The following is an 18,451-nucleotide window of genomic DNA, read 5'->3' as shown; positions in this document are numbered from 1 at the left end:
GGGTGACTTCATTCTTGGATACCTCTCTGGTGTGATCTATTTTCTTTCCTTTCCTCTGTTCACCTAAAGTGTCCTTCAATGCTAGTCTGAAGTGCCAAGCACACTCCTGCCTTTGCTTGTCAAGTCTCCCCTAAGTTATGTGTATAGCTGTCTCCCTCACTTCCTTCAGGGCTCTGCTCAGAAAGTTACCTCCTTGAAGAGACTTCTCTGACCATCCTATCTAAAATAGCACATAATCCATCTCTTAGTACCTTACTCATTATTTTTCTTCCTGTTACTACCTTAAATTACATTACATATCTACTTTTTTGTTTGTTTCTCCCCGCTGGAATGTCAGTTTTATATCAAAAGACCTTACCTTAGTCACTGTTAGAGTCCCAACACCAGAAATGTACCTGTACCATGTGTTGCATGGTTGAATGTAAATAAATCTAACTAGAAATAACCCTACTGTTCAGGTTCTATGAAGCATTTTGATGAATCAAGATGTATTTTGCAGGTAGGAAATTGGTGATTGGATATGGGAGGTGAAGGAAGGTGTGGTATCAAGGACTGCCTGACTTTTGCCAGGAGCATGTGGGTGGGTGAAGGTGTCATTTAGTGGGAAGAGGAAGACCAAAGGAGCTGACCTGTAGGGAAGATGGAGTTCAGTTATGAACATCTGAAGCTCGAGATGCCTGGTGATCATCCAAGTGTAGATGTAAAGTAGGCAGTTGGTTATGTAGGTTTGTAGAAAGATCCTTATTTTTTAATCCTTTTTGAGTACGTTTTCTTTAATTGAATCTTAAGGCCTATTGACATCTCTGTGGTTAAGGAGAATGCAGACTCTACAGTAGACTTGAAGGTAAAATCTGACAGTTGAGTGATGAGTCCTCTATTTTCTGTAAGTGAAGAGAGTTCGTCTGACAACCAGGACTGATGACAGAGAATGTTGTTTGCACAATTGGTCACTTCACCTAAAATCACAAGCTAGTTCTTCATCAAAGTGAGTAAAAAGCTATCTAACATGATTGCAGAAGAGCTCAGTTATATGTACCTTGTATAGGAATGGGTTCTTTTTGTGATTTCTTCTAGACAGTTTACTCTAGGTTGCTGAATGGGATGCACATATAAAAAAATTTGAGCATAGGATGTTTGTAGAGTATACTTAGCCAATTCAAACTGACTCCTTGACTTAGGTGTGTACATCTTGTTGTGGGTGTTAGTTTAAATCTCAAAACGTTTGCCTTTTATAACTACTCGTTTTTTTCTGCAGTTATTCCTCCACAAAGACTGAATTCAATGAGGATTTAGTATTCCAGTGTGTTATCTGAAACACACTGGGAACCTCCTAAAGCAACAGAAGTTTTGATGTAATAGGCCTTGAGAAGAGACGCTGCTTCCCTGTGGTGGTTTGGGCCCAATACAGCATCAATACACAATCTTCAGCCACTGAAACACTAAATTCTTACCTATGAATATGGAATTTTTTCCCCCTTTTTAAGGAATTTCATGCATCAGCAAGTGGTTAGGGGAAGTTTCTTATGTCAGAGATTAAATGGAATGATGGGGAGAGGAGCATTTTAAGTCCCTGGTTTGCCTGAAAGGCCCTAAACCTACAAAGTTGGAAATATCTAGTTATTTTGTTATTCAGTTCAACCAGCAATTATTGTCTACTATGTGTGTGCGTATGTGTATGTGTAAGTTTGCAGTAGGGAGGATACATGCAATCTTTGCTATACAGAAACTCATGGTTTAGTACAATTGCATATTTAAAGTAACAGAAGTAAGGAATAAGGCCTATGAGAATGATTAATTCTTCTCAGGAATTCTGGGAAGGCTTCACATTAAGTAGTAACATTTGATTGGGGTTTCAAATGATGAACAGTTTACTAGGCAGATGAGGAATCTGAAAAGAACTGGGGTTGAAGTTAAGAGAGTTCTAAGAGGAATGTTGGAGCATAGGATGCAGAGATTTGGACCGTATGTTGGGTCCATGTGGATGATAAGGAATCATACATACTCACACAGCATATAGTAAGGGTGTTAGCTTTAAACTCATTCCTAGGTTTTCTGGAATTTTTAATATATATTCCAAGATGTCTAGAAGCTACTGGGACACATGTGAACTAAAACAAATCTTTTAGGAAAGTCTATTACTAAAAGGTGGGCATGTCTAAACTGTTTTAAGAGCAAATAAATCCTCTCTTGGAGACAGAAAAGATTCAAGAGACCTCCCTTCAGGTTATCTCCTCCTTATCTCTAAATTAGAGTACTTGGTTTTAGCACAATACCCACTTTCTCCTTGGCTACTACTTTGACAAGTGGAGACATACCTGAAGTTACTATTACTTGGCCTAAGACACACATTCTTGGCACTGTCTGTGTGTGATTTGCTTAATACAGGAAATTTGATAGGATTATATATATATTTTTTTTTTGTGTGTGGAAACCACACAATATGTACTTTATTAATGAAGACTCATCTACTATGAGAAGATATTCTTGCTCATTTTCAAATACACTTGAAAAATTGATTCCAGCATGAGGCCCATTTCAAACCATCTTCAAAAGGAATGAAGTCAGTCTCAAAATTAATTCTCGGAGATCTGTTGCTTAAATTAAGCTCTAAAACATGCTCATTGCCTAAGGTTAGTTTCAATAATTTCCTTTTACAGGATTGCAATTTAGAGATATGCATGGGGAAAGAATTGAATTTGCTTGACTGGAAAAGGGTAGATGATTAGGTTCAATCATTTTGAAGGATTTTCTAGTGAGCTAATTATGAGTTGCCTTTCTCAACACTCTTGTCCACCTGAAACAATTAAAGACTAGAAATTCTCTCACACAATCAGACAGTGCTAGGATTATGCCTCAACTCTACATTATGATTTGGTTCGAACAAATAGTATGAGTGGTCATCACTTTTGTCAATGATAGGATTATATTTTTAAGACATCAAAACTTGATCTGCATTCTTGAGACTTAATTCTCTAATGCAGATTCTTCTAACTTGATTAATAAAAAAAATTTTAGTCTTGATTTGAGATTTTAGGATAGTGTCTAGTTAATCCAAATCCATTTAATTACACAGTGGCAAACAAATACTTAAACTCCTCAGAAATCTTTGTCGTATTTTGCATTAGTCTTTGTTTCCTTGGTGCTTGGGCATATGCTCAACAGGCAAAATAATTATTCGACTAAAGAAGTACCTAAAATACATTTTCTTCTAGGTGTATTGTAGGAAGCCGAAAATCCCCAAACCTGAATAATCCAGTTCCCGGCCACAGCCGTTTGGGATTTCTAACAGATTTATTCAAGAACTTTACTGTTACACTCTGCAGGCAACGCCTAGCGGTGTTTAAGACAACCCCAAATCCCTCAACACAACAAAACTTAGAAACCTTGTAAAGATGAATCACTGATTGATTAGTACAAGGACTAAAAATTAAATGACCCTTTCGTTGCTCTAACACGCTTCCCAGCACTTAGTATTTTCAAAGAATCATGGTAGGTTTCAGGATCTGCAAGTAAGGCAGGCAAACAAAACCACTCCCGCTCCTTGAAATGTTACCTGCTTTTTAAAATTATTTATTTTTAAGGGATTATTGATATACACTCTTATGAAGGTTTCACATGAAAAAACAATGTGGGTATTACATTCACCCATATTATAGTGTCCCCCCTATACCCCGTTTACCTGCTTTTTTGGCGAAAAATTTCAGAAGAAAAGCAGGCACGCAAAAATCTTACTTGCAAATCAAAATCTTAAAAAAAAAAAAAAAAGCCCTAATCGTCAGGCGCTTTGGCCTGCCTGCCTGGGGCTGGAAAGCGCGGCGGCGGCAGCGGCGGAAACCTCAATGTCACCCGGTCGCGGGCGACTACGGCGGGCGCAGGAGCTGCGGCAGTCCGTGCGCGCGCGCGCGCGGCCGGCCGGTCGGTCAAGGCATCCCCAGGTGCTTGCGGTGGGCAGAGCCAGAGGCACGCGGTACACACGTCAGGGCAGCGTCCTGCCCGGGCTGGGAACGTCCGGACAAAATGAGCCGCCGGCGGTGCGCCTCCCTTCCCCACCCCAACGCCCTGGTGCACAGGAACAGATGCCTTGCAGGCGGTGCTACCACACCCGGCCAGTCCCCGTGGCTCCGGCGCGCGGCGGGGTGTGAGGGCCCACTCCAGGAGCCGTCCGAAAGTCGGGGGCGGAGAGGACCCCTCTAGCCGCATTCTCCAAACAGCGCTCCTTGTTCTCGATGGTCCCCGCGCGAGCCGTCTTACCGAACGCCATTTCCGTTTCCTTTTTAAGGCCCCACGCTACGCGCCGCGAGAGGACGATATAAAAGAGAGCGAGCGGGCGGGACTGAGGAGGAAGTTGGGGGGGGAAAGCTTGCGGTAGAGAGGGCGGGGGAGGCGCAAAGGGCGCGCTCTCGCGTCACGTGACCGGGACGCGCCGTTCTTCCGTCGGCCATTTTAGGTGGTCCGCGGCGGCGCCATTAAAGCGAGGAGGAGGCAAGAGCGGCCGCCGCTGCTGCTTGTTCTTTTCTAGTGCAGCCGGAGAGCGGGAGTGTGCGCCGTGCGAGTGTGGGAGGCGAGGGGGGCAGGTCAGGGAGAGGCGCAGGAGCCTTTGCAGCCACGCGCGCCGTCTGTGTCTTGTGTGCTTCGCGCGGTAGAGCGGGCGCGCGGCAGCGGCGGGGATTACTTTGCTGGTAGTTTCGGTTCGCGGCAGCGGCGGGTGTAGTCTCGGCGGCGGCGGAGGCAGTAGCACTATGTCGGAGGAGCAGTTCGGCGGGGACGGGGCGGTGGCAACGGCGGCGGTAGGCGGCTCGGCGGGCGAGCAGGAGGGAGCCATGGTGGCGACGGCGCAGGGGGCAGTGGCGGCGGCGGGAAGCGGAGCCGGGACCGGGGGCGGAACTGCGGCCGGAGGCACCGAAGGCGGAAGCGCCGAGTCGGAGGGGGCGAAGATCGACGCCAGTAAGAACGAGGAGGATGAAGGGTGAGTAAGGGGCGGCCCGGGATAGTCAGGCCCAACTAGCCCCCGTCCCTTTCCCCTCCCCCTCCCGATGCCCCGCCATTAGGCCTTGTTCCCGCTCTCTGCCCGCCATCTAGGCTTCAGTGCAGCCCCCTGGTCTCTTCTACGTTAGGCTCCCCGGGGCTTTCATTACCGCTCCCCCTGCCTACTTATCGCCCCCTCCCCCATCATACACGTTTCTACCTTTAGCCGTCACCATGCTTCTCTCCGGCCCGCCCTCCTCCCCCCGCCCTCGCCTTGGGTCTCCTCCCACCGACTTAGCCGCCAGGATTTTTTCCCGCCTGTCGAGGGGGTACCTGTTTTCTTTCCTCGTCCCTTCCCTCCCCCTTTTGCTAAAGTCCCAGGCAGAAACACGCAGACAGACATGGAAGCGTTCATGATTGCACAGCTAAGGTTTATTTGGTGCTTCCTACTTTTAGCATCCTGAGACGTTAGGATTCTTAATAAGCACATGCTTTGGGCAATGTGTAGGCTATCCACCTCTGCTGCTTCCGCCTAGGCTTCAGGCCGAATAAGTTTTCTAGTATTTTAAGTAAGTTTGGCCACGGTCGTTTCGTTTTTCCACGGCACACTGATGCACAACGGCTTGCTTGCATAGGCCCTACTTTTCAGCCTACAGAAACAAACGGCCTGGTGAAATGCTCCGAGTCGCCTCTTCGTACGTGGCTTTTGTTCCACCGGCTCTCTCTTAAGTTCCTTGTCGGCGGGGCCTGCACTTGACTGGAGCTGTTCTACCTCCGGCTTGCTGGCTGCCCTTCCCCCACCCCGCCGAGTTATTCTAACCGCGCACCCTTTTCGCGCCCTCAGCTGTTGGGTTCCCCAACTGTTACAGATTGTAACCTTACCTTTTCTGTGCAATTTCCATTTTTTCCATCCCCACCCCTCCCCGGTCCCCAGAATCCTTTTTGGCTCTCTTGATTTCTCCTGCTCTCTTATTGGTAAAGGAGGCCCATCAGCCCTTTCGTAAATCGAACAAATCCTGATTTGTGCTACGGCATGATATTTATTATTTTGTGGCAGGTTTTTAAGTACTAACTTGCTTCCTCCAACTCGAGTAAGTTAAAACTGCGTTCAGTTTATTAGAATGCAGCATTTGGGAGAGGGAGCATAGTACAAGAGTTAGCAGAAGGGACTAAACTGGGGTTCCTGGTAGGTTTTCTTCCCGTTACTGCTGATCTTGGGTTAATCTTTCATTCGTTTTTGTAATGGGGCTGTGTGTGTAAGTACATTTTTTCAGTGTAAAGAGAAAGGTTGGTGGAAGGTAAAAGCAAAATGTCGCTTTAACCCAGTATTAGAAAACGTAGTTTTCTTTAATGGGAAAGAGCATAAGATTTGGAGGGGGGAGAGAGAAGCACTTTAGAACTTAAATAGCATTTAATAATCTCAGCCCAGGCAGACACTTGTCAGGCTGTTTTGCTGATTGTGCTGGCTCTGGGGGGAAAGTGGGATGGGAAATAGCTTTTCTTAATAATGAATTGTGTATAGCTTAATTTAAGAAAGAAATATGTAAAATATTTGGAAACTTAAGCCTTTATTAACATTTTGGTTTTTGTTTTATGAATTCTGTTCTTTGGACAGAGGCACCAAAATGATTAATTATGTAACTTGCTGTTTGGGGCAGGCTTTCTCTTAGTGTTGATTTTTCAAATCACAAAGCAGCTGCCTTTGTAATTACGTACTGTTGAAACTCTGAAGTGTAAATGAATTAAAGTTTTTAACCCTAACAGTGTCAAAAACTAAGACTAGAATTTTGATTGGTTGCTGTACCGGTTGTTAATTCCCTAGCCATTCAAACTCCTCCCCACGACACTCTGAAGCAGCGACGGCACAGCGGGAAGAATGGTAAAACTTTTAAATTTTATTTCTGTATTATAAAGGTTTCAGTAGTCATAACATGCAGAGGCTGAGTTGCCCATTGATCCCCAGGAAATTGTAGACATAGTACAGTAAGATACCTTGTACCTGGGATATAAAACCTTTTAGGCATCTTGTGTGATCTCTGGGCAAAATTGATGTCATTACTTGGGTTTTGGTTTGTGGTAATGCATGTAATTGTCGTTGGCCAATTAAAACTTAATATGAATAGGGACATTTTTATAATCTGGACAAAAAATACAAAACTGTAATTTCAAATTTGTTTTTGTTAAGACATAATTTTGTTGGAATTCTAAGTTTAATGTTAAATTTGGAGGTTACTTGATACAAAATCTTGTGTTTTTAAAAATGTCTTGCATGTTATACCGAAATGTTCCGGAGCTGTGAAAAGTAAAAATAGTTTTCAAAGTAGTGTTGTGTATATGTTTCATGCAAAAATGTGTGTTCTATCACCAACCATATTTGTAAATACAACATCAGTAAGAATTGGATATGATATGTACTATCAGAGGCGGGCTGATGTGGCTTTTCACTACAGCCTTGACCAGATTTTTTATTTTCAGTGTGATTTGGCTGGAATGTTATAGTTGGTTGGTTACCATGTATTCACAATTGCATGACTTCTCTTTGGAAGGTTGGTAGATTGAGTATTGTTCTTGTTCTCCCTTCCCTTTCCCTAAATTGTCGATCTTTCTGCCTTTAGGATTACATTTGAGTTTTCCAGGAGTTTGTGCCACCACTTCTGGAATTTAGAGGGCCAGTAATTTGCAGATAGTTGACTTACGTCTATACAAACTACATTCTATTTTAAGAGACCAGTTGGGATAACATTTAAATTTTACATGAGCTGTACTTACTACTGTAGTCTCATCCATTGAAATATTTCCAGTTTATGTTGAATATAAAGCAGACTGGAAATAGGCAAAGGAGAAAAGCAAAACAAAACCTGGGGTCATAGTTTGGCATGTAGAACAAAATGTTTTTTGATGAAAATAATTACCCGTATGTGGCACTGTGATAGTTCTATTCACTGCTAGCTAAATAATGGTGGCAAACTAAGTAAGATTAAACTATATTTGACTTTTCTGCTCAGATACGTTTCAAGTCTTCTGTAAGCAATTATTTTCACTAATTTGAAAGGACCATAAATTTAGGTTTGAAGATCACTATTTTGACTTTTCTAATAATTACTTATACTTGCTCTTCTACTTAATACTATTTAACTGTACAAGGTTTTTTTTGCGCTCACAGGTGCACTTCCCTTTTAGGAAAACTAGGCAATTATGTATCGTCAACAAACGTTTTAGATTATGATCAGTTGTCATCCGCTGAAAATGCTTCCATTTTAAGTTAAGCAAGTTTACATTTAACAAATGTTTTCATTTTTAAAGTTTACTATTTGAATTTTTGAAATTACTGTCCAATCACTTAGCCTTATTACCATTACACATACTCTTGTTTTACTTCTTGAACAAAAAGATCTTGACCTTCACACTTCTTTTTGGTGTCTGTGCAGTTGGGCACTCTCTTTATTTTCTTTGTTTCCCACTGGACAGCAATTTCATTATAGTCCGAGTAGTGAGGATAAGACCGGTCACTAGATATAAAATGATCTCAATTTAGTTTCTTAAACATTTCTCTGTGTTTTTTTTACAATTCTAATTTGAGAAAAAGTGGTTAGTTTAATCCAAAAAATATTTTAAAAATCTGTAGAATTCAGGTTTAAAAATTAAGAATAAACATTTTAGGAGGGCATGCCTTTTACACCTCTAGTGGATGTTCCTTTAGAGTAATTACTCATTTCCATAGTAAAACGCTTTCCTGAGTTCACACTATTTTATTTAATCTTTCCAACTTTAACCTCCCTAGCTTTTACTTACAAGCAGCTGCACTGGAATGTCCCATTTTGGTGTTGGCTCATTATATTTTCTACAGGGCAGCAGTTCTTTTAGGGTAGCTACTTTAAAATTATTTAGTGTCTGGCAAAATATACATGCCATATAGCAGACTACCTAGAGGCAGAGTTTTCTAAGTATCATGTGTTAGCTTTCAGGCAATTATCACAGGTAGGTATGTGATTCGCCTGCCTTGGATTGGGCAGGAAGCAAAATAGTCCCATTCAGTTCTCAGCTGAAGTACAGCAATACTTCTCTGATAACAGGACAGTGGAGCTACTGTATAAGCCCGTGTCATTCTTTCCGTTAAGGAATTTTCTGAATTCTGCTATAGGTTGTTTCCCAATTTTTAAGAAATGAGCGTATGCATGTTTTTGTATTAAGTATTTGACATTATAATCTGTACCCTGTACTTCTGGGGCATTCTGAACATTGCTTTGTAAAAGTGACTTTTAGAGCAGTCTCATACCAAATTTATTGGCCTTTGCTTCAGTAAAGTGGGTTTGCTGTAAGGTTGAGACCCACCCTGATACATGGGTCTGAATTTTAGCATTCTTTGGAACCTTTGACAGGTTTCTGGTGTTAAAATTGCAGAAACTGATGCTCCCAATGCTGAAGATGTTAAACATACATATATGAGAGGAATTTTAAATTCTTTTCAGATTCTTCTCTGTTACGAAAGATAGTAAAAGTCACCTGAAATTTTGGATTTGGATTGGAGAATATCATTGAAGTTCTCTAGTGCTTCTTTTTGAGATACACTTTTCCATATGCCTGGATTTTATACTCAAGTCATGTGGCCCCTTCCATAAACTAACTGTATATTTTCTGTTTTTTGTTTTTTAAATACTGTCTGGCTAAATTTGTCATCTGTAAGGCTACCCTAATACAAGAAAGTTTTGAATCTACTGTTGCCGTGTGTGATGGCCAACGTGGATTTACTAGTTTAGCCTTCAGGTGATGCATGTCATACTTGAAAGCATTTAAAAAGGAATAGAATAATAATTTCTTCCCTATTCCACTTAAAGCTGTGCATCTGAAGTGTGTGCAGATTGACAAATGGAGTGAGACATAACTTCTCTTAGTCCAAGTTTATTTGACTTTAGTTCTGCTTCAACATTTTAGTAGATAGGGCACTGAACTGGATGCTGGAAGCGTGGGATCTGTATCTGTTACTTCACTTCCAACAGTGTGGTCTCAGGTAATATAACATGTTTGTTATTTGGTTTGCTGATCTATGTGTTGGAAACAATGCTCACCACAGGAGGATTGACTACATAGCCTGCTTTCATAGCTTGTGTGTATTTATCCGGTGCCTTAATAGTTGATACTGCCAGTGATTTACTCCTGTGGAGTAAAAGGTAAGCCATATTTTAGTTTCTGGAGTATTATATTGTACATTGGAGCTAGACATTTAAGACTATTTGGGGGTGGGGTGGGTAGACTCTTACAGTGTGTGACCAGTAACGAAGGTGATAGTTCTAAGTATTGGGTCATGTTCTATAAACTGCTTATCTTGACTTGAAATTAATGCAAAGCTGAAACATTTAGGGACCCATTCCCCCTTCAGTCTTATGGGAAAGATGAGTAAAAAACTTAGAGCAAATATACTCAAAAAGCAACCAATAGACAATGTCATGGAATGAATCTTCTTAATTTTTCCCTTATACTTTATAGCATTTTCAGTTTAGTGTTGCAGCTTCTAAAATTTCATCAAGAGAGGTAAAAATCATTTTCTGAGTGTAGTGTTGATACTTATATTGATTTTTCCAATAGAAATCTTAATTCTGAATGTGTAGTAATCTCAGTTAACCAGAACTTTAACCTCTAGGTTAAGGAAGTTCCATTCCTTAACCTCTAGGTAGATGGGAATTTACCTTCTCAAGCTGATTGAGTTCACTTTAAAAGTAGAAATACAAGATGTTCCTTCCCTGGAATGAAATGAAGAAAAAGGCGAGATTAGGGGTTAAACACTGAAAGTTTATTCAAAAACAGTCATTTAATTTACTATGTTTTCATAATTACATTTTTTAGTCACGTAGGGTAATTCAAAAGTACATAATAGTGAGCTTTAATAAACTAGGCTAGAGGAGTTAAATCTTTTTTATTGACTTGTTAGAATTTTGTTGAGCTGTTTCCACAGGTATTTTTCATACAGATTCTAAACGAGCCATGTGATACTATCCAGGTATCATTATAGGTTATTAGTGACTTTTAAATAAATCTATAATTTCTAAGGAAAAATAGTCTTATTAGTGAGATTTCACTATATTTTGTCATTTTAGGACTTTAAAGCAATAATACTAGAAAACTTAAATAAGGATTGGTGGTATGCTTGAGTAACATTACTCTAAAAGGTGACAGTGATTGGCCAGTCATGTTATGTATTTGAAATGTATATCAGGTTGATACTCTGTTGTATTTTTTAAACTGTCAGAACTTGTTATATAAAACCACATTTGGAAGATCTTGAGTTGTTAGGAAGTGTTTGAAAGTTATAGAATCCTTTTTTTTTGTCTTTATCTCCAAATTGGGAGGAAGTGTAATGGTGTTTATGTCATCTTGAATAAGGTGTTAATACAGTAAATACTTGTTAGGGGAAGTAGCTTTAAATATTGTGACATTGGAATGTTAAACGTAGTGACCTCAATGGTACAGAGTAAGCTGCTTAGGTGGGAAAAAAGAGGATACTAAATCAGAATATTCCCCACCAGCCACCATTGTTCCATATGTATTACCTTTTGTATTTTGAGGTTATTCCTTAATCAAATTAAGGCTTTTATGTAGAGTACAGACAAGTTGTCAACATGATTTTGGAGCTACATTTATTTTGTATCTTAGACAAAATTTTCAGTCTGTTTTGTACATGGGGTATTTAATGATTTTACATGGGTTATTTTATAATCTTAGGGTCCAGTTGTATAAAACTCATGACCTTTCCCTCTTAATGTTGGAAAATTAATGTGGCATATGCATATGAAAATATTAAGCCATTGAGTAAACAGCTGCTTTATTATATTTAGGTAGTGGCTCTATCCCTTAGTAAATAATAACTTTACTAAGCAGTAGCATGCATCAGACCATGTTTGTGCCCTTCTGGTTGTGTTGGGTCATTTAGTTCTCACTGCAGCTATATGAGGTATACTCTTAGTTCTTTTTTTGTTTAAACAAATGTGGAAACAATCCTGGGGTTTTTTCCCTTAGTGTTGTACACTTAGTAAGTGGAGGTAGGATTTAAACTTAGGCAGTTTACTGCCTTTAAATTTACTTCTAAAAGGAATGTCCTGCAAAGCAATGTAAATTCTAAATGATGATGCATAGCATTTGGATAGTCAACTGCACTGAATTGTATAACTTTATGCCTGTCATTTAACATTATAGTATGGTGTTAATATCATACACCATATCTGTAAAAGAGAGTTCAGTTGTTGAGTAGGTGTTTTAAATTATATACTGTATTGTCTTGTTCTAAGTAGCTTATAGATATGAAAATAAAGCTTTGTTAATAAAATAGGTGATATTCTACAATTAAATTGGGAATATTAATACACTTAACTAAAAGTAAAATTTTAAACTTGTACCACAGCATTAGGGGCCAGTTTTTGTTGCTGCTTCAAGTCCTGTGACATTTTAACTAAGCTGCTGAGGATTTTTTTCAAGTTCTATTATCTCTGTTACAAAGTGCACACCTCTGCACGACTGAAAGTCAGTCTTTGTATTCAAACAGAGGTAATCTGGATGAACAGTAGGTATTGTGCTTTAGAGTAACATAAAATACAGAAAATTTAAATTGGTGGTATCTTACTACCATCTCATAATTTGAGGGGAGAGCATGTCAAAATGGTGTTCTTGAGGGTAGAGTAAGTTATTTATCCAGAGTTAAGATAGCAGACTTTTTCTTACTGTACTATACCATTATATCTTGATGTGCCTACTGAGTAAAGGTAGAACAGATTTTGGTACAGTTTGTGTTCATGTGGTGTATTTGTGTGCAGTGACCTTCCTTATTTAGAGAAGAAAAAGTGCTTTTGGGCTTCCAAAATAGTAATGCGTTTGTCTCAAATAAGAGACTTTCTCAGAGACTATTTACTTTGTAGTTTTATACAAAATTCGAAATTTTGAGTGCTAGCTCTCTACCCTAAAAAATGGAAGGGGGGTGAAGCATTTTAGAATTTTAGGATGGTGACTAGTCTGGCAAAAATGAGAAGTAGAACTTGTTAAAAGAACTAAGAAATGAGATGCACTCAGTGTATTAATAGCTGTCTAGTTGCAGAAGACCCTTTGGGCATGCTTCCATAGCATGACTTAAGTGTAAGTGACCCATGTAGTGTTATTTAAATCATGATTACTTTATTCGATTGAAATGGCATAATAGTGTCATATGTTGTAAGAAAAAAAGTTTCATTCCAAATAATTGAAGTTACAATGGGAGAAATGAGGAAGGCAGACAATACTTTAAGGAAGGTAGAATATTTGGTCCCTTGTTCTCTAAAGGTGCTGGACAGCTGAAGTTTTACTATGTATTTCAGTTACTTGAGAAAGTAATCGTTCTGTGGAATATGTATCAATTATATAGTTGGCCAGAATAATATTCTGGGCAAGTGGGATTCTGGGCAAAGTGGAAAGGAATAGTGTTTTCAGTGATCTTTTAGCACTAAGCACATTCAACAACTTCTCTACTAAAGGCTATATTCAAGGTGGGAAGTTTGTTTAGAGAATACTTTATTGGGCCAGTTGATGAATTAGTATGCTTATTAAATATTTAGGAAAACTGACTTACCATGCTGTGAAAAACATTTGGGGCAAAAACCTAATAGAACATGCCTCATTCTTGGTATTATAATTTATTTATTTGTAATTGTTTAATAATTTTTTGTTAATATTTCTAAAGGGCACTGCACAACATAAACATTGCTTTGGTTAAATAAAACAAAAACTAATCTGTCTCGGTATCTAAGGAACAGGCCAGACAGTTTTCTTGCCTTTCACCTTTAATCTTTTTAAAATCAAGTTTTTATTTATTCTCTTCATGCTGAAATAATACCAAAGATGTTAATAACTAATAGAAAAATTTCTGTAACAGTCACAGAAGTGGTAATCTAAAAGTTAAGTTTCAGTTTAATTGAAGTGATTCCAGAACTTGCTGTGGATATCTGAGAAGAGGTCATTGCTTTATGGTCAGTTCTTTTAAAAAGATAATGTCCTCACCTTGGAAGGGTAAATGTTGATAATGAATCTTCATCTGTGAAGGAAGTGCTTTGGATCATTAGGTTAAAAATAAGGCAACTTAAGTGACTAGAATAACATTGAAAGGTGCATTATTTGAATGAAAATGTAATTGAGAGTATCGCTCAACTTATTTTTCCCATGAATGGGCAATAAACACTAAAAATACCTATACAACATTGGGTGTTTTTGTTATATTCATTTTATTTTAAAATACAAAAAGGGTTCATAAAAGTTACTTCAAACCTGGAAATTTTATTAGAGGAAGTCCTGAAAGTTAAGCATATAAATGGCCCAACTTTTTAGAGTATTGAAAACCTGAAGTGAGAAGCGCAGTATATCCTAAAAGTAAGACTTCCTTTGCATTAAAAGTTAACTTTGTCATTAGAAGTAAAAACAAGTCTGGTACAGGAGTAAGATCAGTAACACCTCAGTTAATCTGGCATTTTTAGGAAGAAGCAGAAGTGTGATCTTCATGACAAAATTGGCGTGTTGGTGTGAGAATTGACTTTAGTGGCAATACCCTTAAGGCCCACAAGATGGAGATAGTTTTGCTTTGATTTCTTTCTGGAACTGGAAGTTAGTACCACATCCCTGACCCACCCAGTGAAGGAGATGAGAAATCATTCAGCAAGCATGATTTTATTCCATTGGTGAGATTTTTAGCTCTCACATAACAAATTCTGACAGTTTACCCTTAAAAATCTCCAGTCTTGTCTTTTTTAAGGGTAGGAGGTATATGTTAGCTCCTTTTGGGGCAGGGGGGGCGCTGGGGGGCAAAGGAGGCAGATGTAAAAAGGATTAGAGCTATCCAGGTATGAGCTTTATGGCCTTTAAGTGTAATAAAAGATCTCACCTTAAGTTGTTTTTCCAGGGTATGTATTTTTGTTCCTAAAGTGTCTTGGTGGTTTCCATTTACCACCTGTCACTTTCAGCATTTTAAAGTTTTAAATATTTAATTGCTGGTTAACTGAGGTTCTACTGTAAAGTCAGCTAGGTTAATTAGTGGATTGTGCTTCACTGGCTAATTCTTTTTGTTCACTAAATTGTTTACATGATTACTTTTGTCTTCATTAAGGACTCTTAGCATATCGAAAAATGGTTTACAACTTAATTGTGAGAGAATTTTCCATTTTATGTGCTAAGAGTTTTGTTAACTTGAATGGTTAAGTACAAAGGGTCTTCAGGTAGGCACTTGCACATGCTGGTTGCTGTGATCAGTGGGAACTGTGCATAGCCTTTTTACAAGTTGAATGAAGATTTTGAAGAGAAATTTGAAGCTAACATTCTGTATTTTGCTGTTAACCAATATTTAACTTGTAATTTAATAAAGAATGTACAGTATTTTTACTTTGGGGTTACATTTGGCAAATCAAGACTTAATTTGCTGCTTGCTCACTATTTTGTAATTACTCAGGTTGCAGCAGTGATAAGCAAAACTTTCCAAAACTGGAATGGGGGTGTTTTTGATAACGTGGTTATGTAGGAAGTATGACATTTTAGTATACTGCCCAGTAAATTGGTGCAGTTTGGAAAAGACATTGATGTGGGTATTTAAGGCAAAGTTCAGTTTTTTGTTAGTGTTTTAATACTGCTTTTTGTCTTTACAGGAAAATGTTTATAGGAGGCCTTAGCTGGGACACTACAAAGAAAGATCTGAAGGACTACTTCTCCAAATTTGGTGAAGTTGTAGACTGCACCCTGAAGTTAGATCCTATCACAGGGCGATCAAGGGGTTTTGGCTTTGTGCTATTTAAAGAGTCGGAGAGTGTAGATAAGGTAGTGTTACATGTTCTGATCAGTTAATACTATAAAATATGTAGTTTGATAAAATTAATTTGCACATTATTTGTGATTTCCTCTTCTGCAGTTACATGAAGGAAGATGTATTGATAATACGTTTAATGTCAGAATCAGGAGTTATGTACTGAATACTTTGTGTGCTAGGCTCTACTAAATTAAAACTAACTTTAGAAATATTGAGACTTAAAGATATCTAATATGAAAGGATGTTGTAATGACAAGTTCATAGAAATGTAGATACTGAAATATGCTAAGCAAGAAACTCTTGACTAAATCTTTTTAGTCTTGGGTTAAGGAAAAGTAGTAATCATGTTTATACTGACAGTTAAAGGTGTGATCATTTTCTAGTAATTGAATAAATTTGTACCTCCCTTTCTTAACTGAGGTGAGGCTTGAACACTGGTATATATTAGCTAATTTCACATCATCACAATTTGGCAGTTTTAATTGTGAGTCAGTCAACATGCGCCTTCATCAGCTGTATTTAACTGTAATTATTTTTAAGTAAGTTAATAGTCTCTGAACTTTAGTTGAGATATACATATTTAAAATGAAAAACTTAATTTTCTTAGGTCATGGATCAGAAAGAACATAAATTGAATGGAAAGGTGATTGATCCTAAAAGGGCCAAAGCCATGAAAACAAAAGAGCCTGTTAAAAAAATTTTTGTTGGTGGCCTTTCTCCAGATACACCTGAAGAGAAAATAAGGGAGTACTTTGGTGGTTTTGGTGAGGTATGTGATAATGTTTTGACCCAGTTTTTGTCAAAATTAGTGTGAATGTAATTGTCACATTAAGAGTTTTACACTGGGGTTTTCAAGCAGATGATTTGTTTTGAAAGAAGGATATTGTAAGTGTTAGATCTTTGAAGGCTTGGTGATTTGCATTTTTCTCATTTATTGAGGAGGTATGGTGTGCATAGCATTGCTGGGTACAGGGTACAAGAAAGAGGAGCTAGAGATTCTATCTTGAAGAATTTACCAGATTAGTAGAAGAAAAGAAATAAAAATACGAACATGAGGAAGAAATCCAGTTTGGATTATGTGAGATACAGAAGGGAATGAATGGTTCCGTTGAGAGTAGGAGAGGAATGAATTAGAATAGGGTGTAGTCCTCAGTAAAAACGTGTATGTTCAAATTTTATGAGGCTAATTATAGACTTAATGAAGTAGTAAGATAGAGGTTCCTCTTAGTAAAAGATGAGAAATTTGGGCCCATGGGCCCCATGTAACAGACTGCAGACATCTTTTGCTTGACTCAAATAGAATGCATGTTTTGTTGTTACTGTTTAGGAATTAAGATATTTCCCACAAAAACCTGGATTATCTAGCTTTCTTACATATTTGCAAGAGCAAGCAACATTGAAACTGCCTTCTTGCATGACAACAGCCATATCACCAGACCATTAGCAACTTGTACTTTTGGTTGGTTATATGCTATCTATTTTTCTGTGTTCCTCACATTCCCCATTTTCTCCCAAATGAAATCATTCATTACTTTTATTCTGATTTTCTTAAAATTGACTGTCTTATGCTTGGTGGGCATTTCACATTGTGACCTTTGAATCAGTTAGCAAGTGTCTGTACCCTCTGAAGCTTGTTTTTATAAATAGATCTGAAGCCTTCAGGTGAAGTAGATACTGAGCTGACATTCTTTAAACAGACACAGCAGAATAGAGTTTGAGGGCAAAATACATTTTCTTTGTGCATTTTTAAACCTCTGCTTTTACTGTCAATGACATAAAGTATTACAACTTGTTTTTTGATACCAGGTGGAATCCATAGAACTCCCTATGGACAACAAGACCAATAAGAGGCGTGGATTCTGCTTTATTACCTTTAAGGAAGAGGAACCCGTGAAGAAGATAATGGAAAAGAAATACCACAATGTTGGTCTTAGTAAAGTAAGTTAAAATCTGTTCACTTGTAGAGAAAATGAGCGGTTGTAGAGAGTTCAGCCATCTTGCTTTATGTAAAGACTTCATTTTGCCTGCTTGTGCTTTAAAGACATCACATTAGTTCCTTATTTATTAGTCATTCATCAACTTTTTTTGCTTTGATTGGGGAGTAGAAGGGAAACATTTGATTTTAAGTGCATTTTTGTCTAGGTGTTACCAAAAGATTTTTTGAGGGTCTGATGAGAATATAGTAACATACCACAAAGTACTTCTTGGTATCGTTAGAAATTATTATTTCTTTTTAAGTACTAATGATTGTGTTGATAAACTGATTTTGAAGAAAGTATCAAGTCAACTCTATTTTAGATAGTATTCACTATTCTGGTTATTAACAAACTTTGACTTACTTTCTTGAGTCAGTCTGATAACAATTCTTCTCTTTTAGTGTGAAATCAAAGTAGCCATGTCGAAGGAGCAGTATCAGCAGCAGCAGCAGTGGGGATCCAGAGGAGGATTTGCAGGGAGAGCGCGCGGAAGAGGTGGTGGTAAGCTAGAGCCTAAGTTTACTCATCTTAAGCTTTTCTGCTTTTTAATTATCCTAAAGTAAAGATCTTTGCTGATCTTCTGACTTTAGTGAACCTATTAATGTGCTGCAGGCCCCAGTCAAAACTGGAACCAGGGATATAGTAACTATTGGAATCAAGGCTATGGCAACTATGGATATAACAGCCAAGGTTACGGTGGTTATGGAGG

General features: G+C 38.5%; 1 protein-coding gene across 6 annotated transcripts in view; it reads left to right on the top strand.

The window, feature by feature from the left end:
- Positions 1-4,463: 4,463 nt before the first annotated feature.
- Positions 4,464-18,451, top strand: part of HNRNPD (heterogeneous nuclear ribonucleoprotein D) — a 16,756-nt gene continuing 2,768 nt past the window's right edge. Inside the window, exons 1-7 of one of the 6 annotated variants that reach the window (XR_005028999.2) lie at positions 4,467-4,966; positions 6,788-6,844; positions 15,609-15,777; positions 16,374-16,535; positions 17,573-17,704; positions 18,144-18,243; positions 18,355-18,451. The exon at positions 18,355-18,451 is cut by the window's right edge and continues 50 nt beyond it. Coding sequence is in view for 4 of the 6 variants with exons in the window: in XM_036906418.2 (XP_036762313.2) it covers positions 4,740-4,966; positions 6,788-6,844; positions 15,609-15,777; positions 16,374-16,535; positions 17,573-17,704; positions 18,144-18,243; positions 18,355-18,451 (944 nt within the window). In the remaining 2 variants the exon portion in view is untranslated. Of the gene's footprint in view, positions 4,967-6,787; positions 6,845-15,608; positions 15,778-16,373; positions 16,536-17,572; positions 17,705-18,143; positions 18,244-18,354 lie in introns of all 6 variants that reach the window. The other 5 variants (XM_036906418.2, XM_036906419.2, XR_005029000.2 and 2 more) reach the window with 5 other exon arrangements.

Source organism: Manis pentadactyla, chromosome 5 (assembly GCF_030020395.1).
Source record: "Manis pentadactyla isolate mManPen7 chromosome 5, mManPen7.hap1, whole genome shotgun sequence".
Classification (NCBI taxonomy): Eukaryota; Metazoa; Chordata; class Mammalia; order Pholidota; family Manidae; genus Manis; species Manis pentadactyla.
Note: the sequence above shows the minus strand (reverse complement) of the source record. Positions and strands in the feature narration are given on the sequence as shown.